The sequence below is a fragment of the Lytechinus variegatus genome, chromosome 1 (assembly GCF_018143015.1).
Source record: "Lytechinus variegatus isolate NC3 chromosome 1, Lvar_3.0, whole genome shotgun sequence".
Taxonomy (NCBI): domain Eukaryota; kingdom Metazoa; phylum Echinodermata; class Echinoidea; order Temnopleuroida; family Toxopneustidae; genus Lytechinus; species Lytechinus variegatus.
The window spans coordinates 44,361,152-44,379,335 of NC_054740.1; the positions used below are offsets into that span (position 1 = coordinate 44,361,152).

The window sequence follows — 18,184 nt, forward strand, 5'->3', positions numbered from 1 at the left end:
CGTAAATCCGAAACACATAAATTGCCTATACCTCGAAGTTCGTTAGTCCGAAAACGTAAAAGGGTTCGTTAATCAGAACATTTGTGGCGTTACTCCGAAGGTTCGATAATCCGAAAACGAAATAAGGTTCGATGTTCCGAAGGTTCGTTAGTCCAAAAACAAAATAAGGTTCGTTGTTCCGAAGGTTCGTTCATCCGAAAACGAAATGAGGTTTGTAATTCCGAAGTTTCGTAAGTCCGGAAAAGAAATAAGGTTCGTTAATCACTACGTTTTCGGACTAACGAACCTTCGGAATTACAAACCTCATTTCGTTTTCGGATTAACGAACCTTCGGAATTATGAACCTCACTTTGTTTTCGGACTAATGAACCTTCGGAATTACGAACCTTATTTCGTTTTCGGATTAGCAATCCGGCCTTTTACGTTTTCGGATTAACGAACCTTCGGAATTACGAAGTGTAACCGTTTAAGACAATATTTTTACTCGTATATCACAGTTATATGCATTTTATGATTCTCACTCTTGTAAAAATTAGTTTCTCCATTCGCATTGTACATGATAAATATAGGGCCTATGGCGGCCATTTTGAATGTCAAAATACAGCATTTATCACAATGACATAAATGGCATATTGATGGCAATGATGTTTTTAGTCAGTAGTCCACTCGTTTATCTTAATAATATGCATTTTAGTGCTCACTCTTTGCCATTTTTTTGCCCCGGCCATTTCCATTATACATAATACTCTTTGGGCCCGCAGTGGCGGCTATTTTAAATATCAAAATCCCCATATATATGACATAATAAATTATATATCTCGTTAGTAATGATGATTTGCATATATTACTTCGTTCATACATCCCGATTTTTTGCGGTTTAGAGCTAGTTTTTGTGAAAATTAGTTTTCCCTATTCATATTGTACATAATAGAGTGCACAATGGCCTATGGCGGCTATTTTGAGTGTCAGGAAAATAAACATTTTGTCAAAAATTATTTTTTCAGAGTATTTCAAAGTATTTATTTCATGCATTTCATAGCCAATGTGTGGACAATTTTATGATTTTCATGGGTAATTTGCATATTTTGGCGGCCATATTGGATTTTGCCAATTTTCGGAAAATGCTCAAGGTTACACGAGTGGCATCATCCAGATTCGTAATCAACACCCTCGAATTGACAAGAAACCGTCAACAAACATTGTATACAGTGTATATATAAAAAGCAAGGTTTGGTCAAGTTTCTATGGGGCCTATCCTGGACTATAGTAACATTGTGAGCTAGATGAACTGAAGATAAAAAGTGTCTTGTGTGACTGGAAAATATTGATATTGGTTATAATCCATCTGATAATAAATTTTACGCATTATGTACATTTTATATACCGTCAATTTTTTTAATCACTAAGACGATACAGAACTTAAATTGACTCAAGTTTGATACTTGTATAGGCTATGTACATACGTAATATGGGACTGCAAACATACCCCCATTCCAGCATTATAATCGGTCACTTTTCTACTTAATTAGTATGCATTGTATGACATTAACCCTAAATCTAACGGGGTATTTTTATTCTTATCATTCGGGGGGGGGGGGCATTATGGCCCCACCTTTAAGATTGCGCGATCACAACGAACATTTGCATGATGGTAGAGAATGACGTGATCTACGCAGTTGCATTAGTAAATTTCACTAATTTCATATATTTTTTTATATGAATTAATTATGCTGATTTATTCATGAAATCATACGTTTTGTTCATCCACTAAATAAAGCTCCTAGAATGTTATCTTTTTGGTGAAAATATTCTTTATAGCATTCCTTAAAATTGTGAATGAAAAAAATTCTGGTACCATGACCGATTTCTTATGTATTTTTTTTAATTTCTTATGTATTTCTTTATTGTTGTTTTCTTACTCTTTTTTTATTGTTTTTTTCGATGGAAATCGTTCCAGACATAATTCTTATCATAAAATAAGGAAAAATTGATTAAGTTTAATCAGTAAAAGTAGAAATAATGATACACTTATGAATTTTGGCTCATGCACAACTTGCATTGGATTTGTACACGAAATCACGTTTATGAGCAATTTTGGGTCTTACATGCACTTATATAATGTTGCGTAATGTAGTAACCGCGTAACTGGGCGTCACAAATTTGATCTCAAAATTTGCGCGAGACTGGAAAGTAAAAAGTCAGTGATCGGCTCGGTCAAAAAAATATGCGCAGTAGATATATCGCGAAAATTGTTGAGGGGGGCATTACCCCCCGGAGAATTAGGGTTAATTATGTCTGCTCTAAAGCTTGTATGGTGTAATTGACAAGAAATAAGAACTTTTCTTAATTGGATTTCTTGTGATTCTACCTAAAATTTAATTGATCAGAAATAAACTTTTTAAAGCACGAAATGGGATGAGCGTTTCTACAATAATTTGTTTTTATATCTCTCTGATACATAAGCACTGTATTTGTATTACAAATTATGCAGACCTTTTTAAATTTGTTTTTGTCCGAATAGCAAAATCATAAAGGAGCGAGGAAGCTGAATATTTAAACAAAAGAAAAATCTTATTTTCAAAATTAATAGACTGACAATAAAGATTTAATGGTTCCAGAAGGTTAAATTTAAGAGTTGATACTACAATTATGATTCACATTGTTGAACCTATATTATATGGATCTCGATAAATATCAGTAGAGGTGTTGTGGCTCAATGGATAAGTCTCCGGACTTTTGAACCACAAGGTTCGGGATTCAAATCCCACCGCAGCACTCGAGTCCTCTGGCAAGGCGTTTATCCACATTTGCCACTCTCCTCCCAGGTGTAGTAAATTGATATCCAGTAGGAAGTAATTGAATGCTCGAGCCTCCGATCAGGATAGCTGTGCTATAAAGCTGAGGTAATAATATGCAGCGCTTAGAAACAATTGTATTATTATTAATATCACTATTATCATTATTATTGTTATTATTATCATCATCATCATTATCATTATTGTTATCATCTTGATTATTATCATCATCATTTTTATTGTTATCATCTTAATTATTATCACGGTCAAGCGTGATCCTGTTTTTTTATATATATTTATTAACATATTTACAAGTTAATACATTAACACAACACGAACCCAGAAGGGGACATCCCGATAGACCGCGGGTCCGATAGACCGCGGGTCCGATAGTCCGCGGGTCCGATAGACCGCGGGTCCGTTAGACCGCGGGTCCGATAGACCGCGGGTCCGATAGTCCGCAGTGCGGAAGAAAGATAAGAAAGAGAGAGATGGAAATGAATGTCGAATGTCCCATTTAATCGTTGAAATATGTATCGTCTAATGGCTAACTTTTCGACCAGGTCATAATATGTAACATTTCTGCTCGCGCTTCGCGCTCGTGGTAATTATCTAGTTACATACGCGTCCTGTTCAGGTTCACAAACATTGCCCAGAAGGTTAAATTTTCAGGACAATATACATGAAATTCAATTTTTAGCTTGCATATGGCTTATGAGATTATAAAACATTTATGTTGCTTATAAAGTAAATCTAGGAAATGACTGTTAGGACATGGGCGTTTGCCCCCTCCCCCCAACAAAAAGAGAGAATCAACGCTAAGAAAAAAATAGAGAGAAATGAAAGGGATATTAGGATGAAATATACTATTATTTTCCAAATATTATGTCAAAATCTATAATACTATCACAACCTTGTATTTTTGTAATAAAAGTGTCAACATATTTGCTTGCTCGCTTCGCTCACTGCCAACTTCTTATTAATTTTATGCGATACGCCATATCGAGCCCCCTCGAAATTGCTGGCTCATTACGGCACTTGGACAAATCAACTTTGAGCGGCCGATCGGGGAAAATATGGGTGAAAAAAATGGCCCCTCCCCCATTGGCGGAAGCTGGGTCCGCCCCTGAATTAGGCTTTCAAGATAAAATACAGGAAAAAAAATCAGATCGCGCTTCGGGTTCTCATTATTTATTTAGGCCTTGTGAGATACCTCAATGTGTTTTTCAAGAATAAAATCTCAGATTTTCTTTAACGTCTACCCCCAATTTCATCTATTTTTATATCTTGGTGCCCTCGGCCCCCCCCCTGCACCCATGCTGAATAAATACACCACTGATGAGGATAATTAGTCGAGATTGCATATTCCCTAGAGGTTATCATTAATAATATTGAAGGGTATACTAAAACAACAGTACAGAAACTACAGCTCCGGTTCACAATATTCTAGTAGGGCCTAATCTGGTGAGAAGTTAAACCAAATTGAAACCCCCCAAAATCACTCGTGCTTCGCGCTCCCATTGATATTACATCATGGGCGAAAATCCCAGGGGGGAAGGGGGGGGGACGTGTCCCACCTACTCAAAATAGTCGGGGGGACACAAAATGTCCCCCTATTTTGGTCTTTTATTATCATAGAAATACATTATTCTAAATCGAAATAAAACATGTATTTTGGGACGAGATGACCTTACTTTGGCGATGATAACCCTTTTTTTTTTGCTTGTCATATTTTCCCGCCCCTTGTCCCCATAGGCGGATCCAGGGGGCCGAGCTCCCCCCTCCCCTTGGCGGAGCAAAAAAAGAAAAAAAAGGAAAGAAAGAAGGAAAAAGGAGGAAAAAGAGAGGAGAAAAGGAAGAGAAGGACGACGAAGACATGAAATAAGATGAGGGGAAGACTTGGAAAATAAAAAGAATCTTTCGTGCAACTATATAAAACTTTCGCTCGCGCTTCGCGCTCGCATTGCCTATTAGGTGATTTACATATCTTGTTCAATATGTAGTTCGAATATCAAGTTTGGAAGTCAATATACAACACATATATATTTCACCTCGGAAATCGAACTTTCATTATTTTGTGTAATTTACAAATTGGTTTTTAAAAAGTGCTCTGTAAAAATGTCAATTTTGTGGTTTGAACGTTAACATTTGCTGCTTGCGCTACGCGCTCGCAAATTTTGATTTATCATGTACCTATATTTTCGTGTATTCCATAAAGTTTTCAAAATATCCCTTTTCTTGTCTGATTGTTAAGACGCATCAGCTAGCGTGCTGCACGCTCGCATTTTGATTGGCGAGTTATATAAATGTTTCAATATAGTTTATACAACAAACTACTTAAAATCCCCTTTTCATGACAGTTTATCAAAAATTATAGGTTGCGACTTGCGCTCGCATTAATGGTTAAAAATATATTAACTGATGCATCCTATTCATAATCACAAAAGTGAAATGTCCAGTTTTTATGCCATGATATCATCAGATTTCGTGCCCTCATTTGGCATTAATAAATATGATATCAATTTAATAATTAAATTGTCCCTTTGTTTCATCTCGCGCTTAGCAAGATGAATAGGAAGATAGTCATCATTTTCATATGATGGCATGTCGTAAGGATATCCCGGTCCTATGTCAAAACTCAAAGTAATAATAATATCAGCTCTTTTTTAAGTGCGATCCATATCCACCTTACAATTTTTCTACAAAGTGCTAGAAATATAAAGCTGAAATTGACTCTTTTTTTCAGATCGGACTATCAAAGTTTCATGATTTTCATGATTAAAGTTGTATTTAGAATGCCTAGATTCTAGGTCTAAATATGAAACACGCTCGCGCATGTTTATTCAGATACCCAACTTGTTCTCTAATTTAAATCATCCAGTTTCAGATCACAATATCAAAAATTTTCTGCTCGCGCTTTGTGCTCGCATTATTAATGTAGAAAGACCCCATATTACTCATCCTTTTGATGATTTACAAAACATGAACAGAGTGGCCCCCTTTTAGGTCTAAATCTCATTTTTTTCTGCTTGCGCTTCGCGCTCGCATCAATCGTTAAATTACATAGGTATCCTGATCACGATTACAAAAACTGATTGAAATTTTCCATTCTTTCTTTAAAAAAGTTCAAAAATATTCAGCTCGCGCTTTGCGCTCGCATTTTTTGATTGTTAAAATATGTGACGCTTTCATTGCTAAGTGCAAGCAGTCCTTAACAGGTACATTTTCAACAGGTACCAGTTCAAAACGTATAATTTTTTTGCTCGCGCTTTGCGCTCGTATTATTAATACTCATATTTTTAGGATTTACAAATCATGAATAGAGTGTCTCGTTCAGTAAATATTATGGGACTAAATCTAGAAATTTTCCGCTCGCGCTTCGCGCTTGATTTAATTGTTTTCTCATATACCTATTCTGCTTGAGTTAATAAAAAGTGCTTAGAATTTCCTTTCTTTGGGTGAAAATTTCGAAGAGATTCAGCTCGCGCTTCGCGCTCGCATTATTTGATTGTTAAATCAAATTTAACAGGTATCTTTTTCATCAGTTCATTTCCCTTCGCGCTTTACGTTCGTAGTAATTATTAAGTTGCATACATGTACATGTCTTTTTCAGGAAAACAAACATTGCCCAGAATCAGTTCAACTTTTAGGAAAAAATACATAAAATTCGCGCTCGCATCATATAAATGAGGATTATGATATTATGTATTAATTTATGAGAATAAAGCCAAGAAGTGACTAATAAGGACTACCCCTTCAAAGAAACAAACAAAAATTATCTTCGAGCTGCCGATCGGGGAAAATATGGCTGAAACAAATTTCCGCCCCACCCCCCACCCCCTATTGGCGAAGGCTGGAACCGCCCCTGTGTCCCCCTACCTTTTGGTATTTATGTATTCATGGAATTTTTTTTCAAGAACACATTAAAAAGTGGTCTTTATTTTTTCTATGTGATTATAAGATAATTTAAGTTAGTCTGACCGGGAGGGAGTAGGCGCCATTTTTCGAAAAGTACACATGGGCGCCAAACATCAGGTCAAATTTGCTCCCCCTCCCTCCCCACGAAATCCTGGATCCGCGCCTGCATGGGTTCTATAACAATAACCCAATTAGGGCAATCACCCCCTGACAACTACTTCAAGGAAAATATTATCCCCATATTTTTTACCGCCGGGGACTGTTACCCCCCCCCCCCCGGAAATTTACTCTCCAGACAATTGCCACAGATAATTATGAAAATAATAATTGTGAAAATGCCTTAACGTGACGACATGGCGTGGTACTTTATCTTACCATGTCTTAATTAATCATTGGCGGCCGAAGGCAAAACATTTAGGGGGATCCACCTGAAACTTTGGGATGGACACAGGTAAAAAAATTGACAAGCAAATCAACCAAAATTTTAGGAGGAACCACCAAAATATTTTGACAAGGAAAAAAAAGAGAAGGTTATCAACCAAAATTAGGGGGGGGGCAAAAATATTTTAGGGTGGTCTACCTCAATTTAGGGAGGGGGACGTAGAAAAGATATTGACGACCAAAAAAAGGTTCTCAACTAAAAATTTAGGGGGGAAAGCCTCCCCCCCGCTTCCACCGCTTAAGTAATTAATAAGCTTATTATTTCGACATAGCGATATATTCTATCTTGTCAAGTCGATATGTCCACATGGCGAGATATGAAGTGTACAAGTCCCGGCAAGAATCCCGATGAATCGCCATGTTGACTGTTGACATATAACTTTTTATAAGTGGACTGACTTGGCAGGATAACGTATCTCGCCATGCGGACATAATAAGGTTATTTAGTCGATATGGCAAGATAAAGTATCTCGCCATGTCGTCAAGTCGATGGCATTTTAGAGGCTCCGTATGGCGTGTAGAGTGTATATTTCCGGGGGGGGGGGTAACAGTCCCCGACGATGAAAATATGGGGATAATATTTTCCTTGAAGTAGATATGTCAGGGGGCGATTGCCCTGTGGGTCATCGTTATAGAACCCCATGGACTCGTATCATTGACCTTTTGACCTCTTTATGACATGGATTTCACTATATTGTCATGATGATAATTTTACACACACCGCGGACTATCGGACCCGCGGTCTATCGGGCCCGCGGTCTATCGGACCCGCGGTCTATCGCGGGCCCGCGGTCTATCGGACCCGCGGTCTATCGGACCCGCGGTCTATCGGGCTGTAACCATTACCAAAGAATCTGGACTGAGTCTGCCCGGGGGGGGGGGGGCACTCGACCAAAAAAGTGGTAGGGGTGTGCCGCGGGAGAGACAAAAAACGGGGGCCTTGGAGCAGGCTTATTGTTAAAAGGAGGGTCCACGGAACTGGCTTCGCTACTACAATTATGTAAACGGGGGTCCTTGGAACGGATCGCCAGCGTGTGAGTTCGTGCGTATGCATCCCTATGGAACGGGCATCCGTGCATGATGCAGCTAGCGCGGCCTCCGCCGGGGCGCTCGCGCAGAGACGATGGTCGGACAGCGCTCTGCAGCAGATCAATGCGACCGGAATGGCGTAACGAAAAATATGCGAAGCTTTGGAGCGGATCTCTTTCTTCTTTTTTCTCGTTAAGAATGAGTCTGAGGCCTCGTAGTTTCAAATGAAAAAGACCATTTTCTAAAGTGAATACTCAATTTATATCCTTTCTCTGCTATTTTATATTCAAGCGTATTCCAGTTGATATATGCCAGGCAGGAATGGATTACCGAGGCATCTTCGCATTAATTAATTCAACAAAAACTCAGAACAATCGATTGGGGTGATGAATTCAAAAGAAAAATAGAGACTGTGGATAAATCACCAAGATTTATTTCAATTTATTTCATAAATTTAGTTCATTTATACCTCAGTAGGGACCAAGTCACATCTCCAAAACAACCAGATAACAATCAAAACTATCATGTTATCCCCCAATACATACCATCGGTATATATTTGGAATCGGTTTGTTAAATGTGACTGTAGCATCTCAAAGCTGATGACCGAACAATTAATATTTAGACACGAGTCCGGCAAACAAAATATAATCAAAATATAGCTTCTACGTTTCATAATTTATTAAACCACCCACACGTCCCGTGTGTTTAATGGTTGGTATCAATTGGGTCACCACAGTAACAAAAATTCAATGAGGCTTAACAAGACACAGATCACTTTGACAATGGTTAGTAACAATGCTTAAAGAGTGTTTCTTACTTATATCATAATTGTACATGATCTGGCAACCAATATTTTTTTTCTTATTTTGTTATTTGCATAATATGTAATTTTCAATACCTCATTATGAAAGATTTCTGCCTAATTGAGACAGAAAATCGTGTACAACTCTTGAACGCACACACAGGTCACGGAGTGACCCTGAGTGCAAACAGCTGACTGTGTTACAACTTAGGGGTGATACATTTTCACAATAGGGGTGATCAAACTCACTGGAGGGACTTTAATTCACTTATAACAAAGAAATGTGTACTACAGTACTCCTGTTGAATGCTCTGATGAAAATTATATGAGTTTCACATTCATTTGAACGGGAGGACAAGATTATTGTGTATATCGAGTGCATTATGCATAAATCATACTGCCATTGCGACCCCTGCCTGGCCGATGGTTCAGGCATGACAATCCTGAGTGACGTAACCGATAGAGACCTCAAATGCCAGGAGAGCCTATTCGACAACTAACTTCATCTATAAAACACGTATTGAAGATAACATCCAATGGGGAAACGGCTTTCATTTTCATGAAATATACATTCCATTCTTCAATAAATCTTTCACCCCGTCGTTAACTGCCCATTCATTCTCGAGCAATGGGGGAATGAATACAGAGTGTCTCAAAGTTTGTGTGAAAAAAGGTGCATTTTCCATAGAACTTCTGCCAAAAAGCAATGCGATAAGGGAAAGACTAGCCCCAAAACACGAATAGATGAGTTAATCAAATGGGATGAATCATGAAAATCAGTGAAATATAGTTTCTCCTGTACTCATTACTGAATACGGACTTGATACAATTAATTTTCCCCCCTCTCCATCAACTTTTAAGAAAAAGGGTGCATATTTTCATAAAAATATCATGTGTTATATCGACGGACGCCCGTGCGTACGAGCAGGAGGAAGTCAAATGTCTCGTATTTTTCATAATGTGACTCATAATTCTAAAATTTCCTTTTTTATGTTTCAATTGTTTTTGTTGATGTTATGTTTTGTGATTATTACCATTAACCTCGTGTTGAACTGTTTATAAAATATGTTATTTGGTACACTATGTTTCCTCTATTCATTTAAATGTATATTATTTTCAATCTTTTGTAACTCGGCTTCATGTAGTGATTCATATTTTGAACTGAATAAACAGAGTGATTAAAAATGTTTAGCAGTTATTTTTTATTCGAATTAGAGTAATTTATACTATCATATTTGAATAGAAATGAAAATAAAAGTCTTTAATCGTGAATTAGAGCAATTGTTTAGCAGTTTAAAACCGGGAAACTTTTATTAAAATATTATCCTTGCTTATATTGGGACTGTTATTGCAATTTTCTGGAAAACATAAACATGTGGACTGGTGGATCTGAAATGATTATGGACAGAAAAGAATAAAATCTTCAAATATAAAGAAATTCTCTCTTAGTTTTATTTTCCTGCTTATAAAAAGGCATATCCGCATATTTGATCTTGTTGGTACATCATCTCTATAAGGCCGCAGTGATGTATTAATAGATGATAAAATTTTCTCTCTCGCTATTAAAAAATACCTTTGTGTAAAATCTTGGCGACAAAATGCTACGACTGCGCGCATGCCCTTAAAACATGAAAGATACTACGTGCCCGAGCGGAAAACTACTTCAAACTAAACCACATTTCTACATAGTTAGAATGAAACAAACTATTGGTGGAATTTGATAATTTCACTTTTCCAGTCAGACACGTCATAAGCCTAAACGAAAAGTTAAGTTTGATAAGCGCATGCATTTTAATTGATTATGCACTACATAAGAACCAATTTATTATAAATCAGAGAATCTGAACCATGGATTTTGATTCCGGGACGGAGTGAGAAGGAGGGGAAGGGGAGGGGGGGGGGGTTGGAGGTCCCTTCGACGAATTAAAAGATATAACGAAATCGCCGCTAAGTGTCTAAACCACTTGCCCAAAATATTATTACGTCAAATAGATTCTGTAATGCTTATATAAAACAAGTGGAATGCCTCTGGCGGTCTCACCTGCATCACGCAATTCAATATAGCAGCAGTGCTGACTTTGAAAACTACATAACTCGCACAAGATGTTCAGTAATACTTGGTTACTCTTATTTCCATGTCTCATGAAATATACCAATACACTTACAGAGATATGATGGTATAATTCAACAAATACACCCAATGTGGCCAAAGTTCATTGACCTTATCTGGCCGATCTGGATTTAACTTAAATCCTTGGAATTTAGAGTGTTCAAAAACATAGAAAATATATTGTCAAAATTCCTTCATGATAAAGAGCAACCGAACAGTCTTTGTCGAAAATTTGTGAATCAGAACATCAGTCATGTCAGTTTCGTCCTGGATGATTCTGGAAAAACGACATATTCGATTTTTTTTCGTCAGCTCCGAAACTTACGAAACTGTTGTTTTGATTCACCAATTATCTACAAAGACCTCCCAGCAGCTCTTTGTCATTTGATGGGCATTACCAATATATCAACTTCTCCTTGATTCCGTTCATCGTAGCAGTGTGAAACTCTCTAATGTCTGCGCCAGAAGACGGACGGAAGTGGGATATACAACTCTCTTGAATTATATATCAGAATTATAGTGCAAGGTGTTTAAGTGCATAAATGGCATTCTCAGAGGAAGAACAGAATCAGTAAAATAATGGATATAATCTAATAATAGGGACATTTTGGTATTGATTTTGCTTCTTTCTCCCTCTATCTCTCTCAGTTTTCTTGCAGCTGTAAAAACAAACAAGTTGCAAACTTGAGAATTCAGGGAGGGAGGGAGGGGGGGGGGGGGGCCAACATTATTGTTGATATTCAGAAGGGGGAGTGCTTTGCTTTAATACAACGTCTATTCGACTATGCGGCTTGGTAAGGTAGTCTGGGTGTGACGGATAAAAATAAGTTAAGAATAATTCAGAATAAGATTGTAAGATTCATGTAACGTTTTAGGCCCAAGAACACACGTTGAATGTAATGAACATGAAAAAGCAGGATTAATCCATCTACGTCAAACATCTAAATAACTAGTAATGCATGTGTATAGAATGCTCTATTCAGATACATTAGACCGTTACATAGCCGAAAATTTCACCCGTTTCCCAAATATCCACGGGTACGATATTAGTTATAGTAATTTTGATTTTGTATTACCAAATCGCAAAGGTCATATAGGGAGCTTTTTTCAGTGGCATCCATTTCTTCAAATGTCTTGCTAATAAAGTTAAAAATGTTTTCAAAATTCTTCACTTTAAGAGTGCGTTAAAGAAATACCTTAACTGGAATCTACGGAGCCTTTAGAGTGCCATCGACTTGACGACTTGGCGAGATACTTTATCTAGCCATGTCGACATAATAACCTTATTATGTCGACATGGCGAGATACGTTATTTCGTCAAGCCGACTTATAAAACGCTATATGTCAACATAGCGAGATGCTGTATCTTGCCAAGTTGACTTATAAAACGATATATGTCAACATAGCGAGATATTTTATCTTGCCAATACGACTTATAAAACATTACATGTCGACATGTCAAGATATGAAGTGTCCAAGTCCAAATATATCGCCAAGTTGACATATAACTTTTTATAGGTCGACTTGGCAAGATAAAATATCTCGCCATGTTAACATATAACTTTTTATAAGTCAACATGGCGAGATAACGTATCTTGCCATGTCGACATGTAACTTTTTTATGTCGACTTGGCGAGATACTTTATCTCGCCAAGTCGTCAAGTCGATTCCGTAGGAATCTACTTGAGAATAGTATTCCCAGTAAAAAAAAACACACACACACACATTTTGTACAATGTTGGTTTTCGATGTTGTAGATAACTTAGGGTGCGTTAAAATATAATCTTATATCTAATAAAGTATATAATTGTTCTTTGCTTCAGGCTTTTGCAAATTAATTAATTAATGGATATGCAACCTTTTAACCATGTTCTTGTACTTGTCGTAGACAATACACTTTGTTGTTATAATAATGTTTTCATATTACAATAGTACCCCATCGAAAACAATGCCTTCGGGCCTTCATGAGTTATCCTGTAGGGTATTCTTGGCATGTATATCTTGTGATATTCTTGACGAATGACATCAAGCAATCAATCAATTTGAAAATAACGGACAAGGAAAATATATTACAACAATCTGTATGACAGCATTAGGGACGTCTCCCGGCCCCCCCCCCCCCCGAACGAGTCCCAACATCTGACGACCTTCGACCTTTTTTTTGCTTAACATATTTTTTTCTGGTACGAAATGAATGTTCTCTATTTGCGGTAGAACGCCACTGTATGGCAGTAATGGTTATTTATTAGTTGTTAATTATCATTCATCAGGGGATCTCCCCCCCCCAAGTATGATGTACTAATAAGAAATAGGTTTAGAGAGAAGGGAAGGGGGTTGTTGTTGGAAAAAAAAGAGAGCGTAGAAGATGTAAATTGAGAGCTTTATAGATGTCGGTTTAGGGCAAAGGGACGAGAATAGAAGGGGAGGGAGGCCGCGGGTTGGAGTAAGTTTAAGGAGGCTGTAGGGGCGTATCTAGCTTTTTTTCCAAGGTTCCAATGGGAATGACCAGAAGGATCGTCACACACGAGCCGCGAAGCGACGAGCCGATTTTTATTTCTATTTTCAGGGGCGGATCTAACTTTCGAAAAAAGAAATATTTATAAAGAACACGAAGTGAATAAGTACTTCATAAATCAAATAATGTGAGCCCGCAGCGTCAGCTGAAAATTTTCAGAGGGATTCAGATCACAAAACGAGACATTTCTCTATAGCACTTCTTTTTAAATCAAACGAAATTTCGAAAGGTCAATGTCCGAGCTGAAATATGTTTTGTATTTTTACTTCAAACCCGGATATTTTACGTTTCATTTCAGCCTATTGAACAAGATCTGCAATGCAAGCGCAAGAGAAAAATTCACATAGTGCCATGAAAGTTTTTTTTTTCCAATTCTTCCCCTCACATGTTTTATTCACTCATTTTTCTCCTATTTTTATCTTTCCTTTTTCTTCTACTTTCCTCCTATATTTCCCCCTTCTTCCCCCTTTATTTTTAACTTGGCAGCACAAGAGGGGGGGGGGGGTGTTAAACCCCCTTCCCCCATAGATCCGCCACTGGGCAGAGAGGGAGGGGAGGGTGGAGTCATGATTATAGTCGAACTTGTCGATGCTTATCGAACCACCCTTCTCATTGATTTTCCTTTGTTTTCTGTTCTTTAACTGATTACGTCTTAGATGGAATTCGCTACACAGTCCTTATTGATTTTACAAACCGTCTTTTGTAATAAAACCTATACGGTTCAGTATGAGTTCAGATGACAGTCTTTTGTAAAAATCAATTTGGGTTTTCACTAACTACAGAAATGGTCTTAAAATAAGCGCTATAGCTGTATTATCAAGTTAATACTACTCTATATGCAATTCATTTTCTGAACACAGTTTGATTTTTTTTTGTTCATAAATTTGCCATTATTACCATGGGCCCGGGTATGGTTATCAAAGTGGTGGTGGCGGCCGGGAGGCTAAATGATTTTTTTCCTACATTTCTTCCCGGCGTCAGAATCAGGTTTATTTCGTCAAAGACTGCACATTTTTATAAACACGAATCTACAAGTTATAGGCAGTTGGCGGCAATGCGCCAGCATGGGGGTAATCATTGTGCTTACAATGGCAAGGTTGTTGGTTCGAGTCCCAATAGGCAATGACTTAATGAAATATTTCTACTTTTTCAAATATTATTGAACAATAAACAAGCCAAAGTCTTGTATAACCTAATTCAAAGCGGATTCAAAGACTCCATTACCATGAATACGGCTTATCTCTGATACTTATCTTCTGATATACGGAGAGATAAAAAGGCCGAAAGGTTTAAAGATTTAAGAAGGTGAAATGAATGACTGACTGAATACATCATGAATAATCGTTGATCAATGTGTTTGACAAACTACCCATGATTTAGGTTTGTTCGGTCAGGATTGAGGTTTACTGTCTTAACACGAACCCCTTGACAATTAATAACTGAATGAACTTAAGTCCCGCTAAAGAAAGGGGGCATGGATCAATACTTTTCTTGTACCGTTATATACGTAGATGTTACACTGAGGTTAAAGCCAGTTTCTTATTAAACATGTTAAGTACTGAAACACTTGAAGGCGATTTTTAATGTGCAAGTCGATCACGCAACATAAATTACAGTTGGAACAACTATAGTTGATGATTGTCTACGATATCGCTTCTACGCGGTAGCTGCCTTTTGTTTCCGACATCCTTAAATATCGGGACCCTCCTTCGAAAAGGTCATTTGAGACACTTCTAATTGTTTGCGTTGGAAACTCCCGCCTGAACATCGATTGAGACGTGTGATTACATTGTGACACATTGACTACAGAGAGTAATATAATCATATACCAATTCAGTCTCACCACAAGCTAGTCAATTATTCTAGTTTAGGAATGAACTATTGCAATCATTAATATAGGAAGAGTTAGCATTCTAAACATCGAACCCGACGATGAAATACGGAGGGGTGACGTATGTCTTCTTATTCCTCGTCGTTGTGCCCCTGATCGAACAATGCCAAGCAGCTTCGAAATCAAACGATGACGAGTAAGTATCTGAGTCATTTTATTTCACTGGTGAATACATTTTGTAGGCTTATAAGCAAAAAATTCCCCCAATCGCTCTGTCATTTAGACATCGGATAATTTCTGGAGTGGAGACAACGATGGTTCGACACATAGACAATACTTTCGAACCTATCGGACTTCACTGGAGTCCATACTAATGTAGGCGCCTCATTCACGTTCATGCTAAATCTTAGCATACTGAAGATATATCATTAATACATGAGATATGACATTTATTTTCCGATTTATGTCAGTATTGGGCAAAAGTTAAATGAATATAATAAGATAATAATGATGAGTGTTGCTTGTATAGAACACATATTATACCAACATGATCAAGAATGTTTCTAGGCTCCTACAGCTTAATGTATGTCTGGTATATGGAGATGAAATAAAAATAACATTCCCAAAGATATTTAATTTGAATTAAGATTGATTGTATATCGTTAAGTTTACATGGCACTGTAAAAGTGACATCTATCATGCATCTAATTATATTGATATGAAACAAAGACAATGTGCGAGCTCATCTGAAAAAAAAATTGGAGATGATTATAATATTTTATTTATAAAATATTGGTTCGTTTATCATATTCATTCAAAAATTGTTAACATGAATATGGTGTGAAACAGAAGATAATCATGGGGTGAAGGGGATAAGTTTAAATAAAAATGAAAAGATTTAGTATTGCTTGGCACTCGCATATTTTGTGAGGGGGATGGAAGGGGATTTATTAAAACTTCTTCAACAGGATAAAACATTGATGAATGGTATGAAAATAAAACATAATGGTTCTGTATGAATAGGAAATCAAATACACAAATTGAAAAGTAAGATTCTGCAAAATAGTAATAATTTACAACACAACAAAAGCCAAGAAAGTAATTACAAAAAAATAAGATCACAAGGACTAAAACAAACAAAAGTGAACAAACAGTAAGATTTAGCTTAGTGTGAGATAAAGGCGTGAGGTGAAAAGAAAGAGAATTTATACATCGAGGTTCGTATGATATAATGAAAACAATTGGTATTCTTTCTTTGACTTTACCAACGTGGGTATCTGGAATTACTGAGGAATTGAGAAGAGAGAAATAGAGGGGACAGAAAGGGAGAGAGAGGGGGTGAGGATGGAGGGGGGGGGGCGTTTAAACTAGTTTATACAAATGCTCATGCTGCTTTCATTCTGGCAGCATTATACATTATCAAACAAAGACTGAATATGTACTAATAAGAAAAATAAATCAAACCTCAATAAATGTAAATATGATAAAATAATGTAGAGTATGAAAGAATAGGCATTTAAAAGGTACTACCACTCATAGTAACACTGGCAGTAAAACCAGTCACTTGCCCAACTTTTCATTTATTTTGAAGATGTGAGAAGCCTAAAACAATAAAGACACACATGAATTCGCCAAGAATTTCCTGTTAAAAGTAACGTAAGTGAGGAGATTCTCATCTTTACCTTGCTACAATTGGACCATCCTAACACACTAATGAAAAAGTAATAACTCACTACCATAAAATGTTTTATCTTTGAACATGATAAATAGAGGGGAAAACTTCCACATACCCTATACTGTTGTGCAAGGGTGACAAAATGAAAACTAGGAATCAAAAGAGTTTCTGAAAAGGACCCGAAATCATTCATCAAATTACTTCCAAAGTTGGCATACTAATTAATCACACGATTATGAAGGAGAACGAATGTAACAACAGAATTTCAGAATTGGTGGGTAATTTGGACATACATCAAATAAACAAAATTTGCGTCTTTACCAAAAACTATAAAGAATAGTACATTGTGTTTTCTTGGAACATCTAATTATGCACAGTATGAACATATAGAAGAAAGTATAACCCTAAAAGAAAATATTGCAATCCGAAACTGATCAAAACCACTCTTGGTGGCCTCTAATACAAATCATATATTTGGTTGCAAAGCCTGGTCACGTGACATTACATACTATCAAGATCACGTGACAGAGTATAACATGAATTATAGGGTATCCCGCTATGTTTGATAGCTTATTCATGCCTTATTACATCGAAACGTTTAATAATGGGGAAGGTTGGATTCCTTAGTGGACGGGTAAGGGACCCCCCCCCCCCCGTATAGAAATGTGGAAACTTTGTGACTTGGCTTTCTTTGAAGTAACGAGCTGTAGCATTCATAAATACCGTCAAGATATAACAGTCTTGTATTTTTATTTGTCACCACAACCACCGGCATCACATCACCATTATCCATTTATCCTCATCACTATTATCACCATCATTATCATCATCATCATCCTCAAGACGACGACCACCACTAACATCACCACCATCATCATCATCATCGTCATCATCATAGTCATCATCATCTTCATCACCATCACCGTCATCATCATCATCCTCATCATCTTCATCATTATCATCATCATCATCATCACCATCATCATCATCATAATCATCATCATCATCACCACCATCATCATCATCACCATCGTCATCATCATTATCATCATCATCATCATCATCA

General features: G+C 37.0%; 1 protein-coding gene across 1 annotated transcript in view; it reads left to right on the top strand.

Annotated features, from left to right (window-relative positions):
* Positions 1–15,095: 15,095 nt before the first annotated feature.
* The window catches only part of LOC121414962 (glycine receptor subunit alphaZ1-like), a 38,973-nt gene continuing 35,884 nt past the window's right edge, over positions 15,096–18,184 (top strand). Inside the window, exon 1 of the mRNA XM_041608010.1 lies at positions 15,096–15,639. Within this exon, the coding sequence (XP_041463944.1) occupies positions 15,545–15,639 (95 nt within the window). The 5' untranslated portion in view covers positions 15,096–15,544. The remainder of the gene's footprint in view (positions 15,640–18,184) is intronic.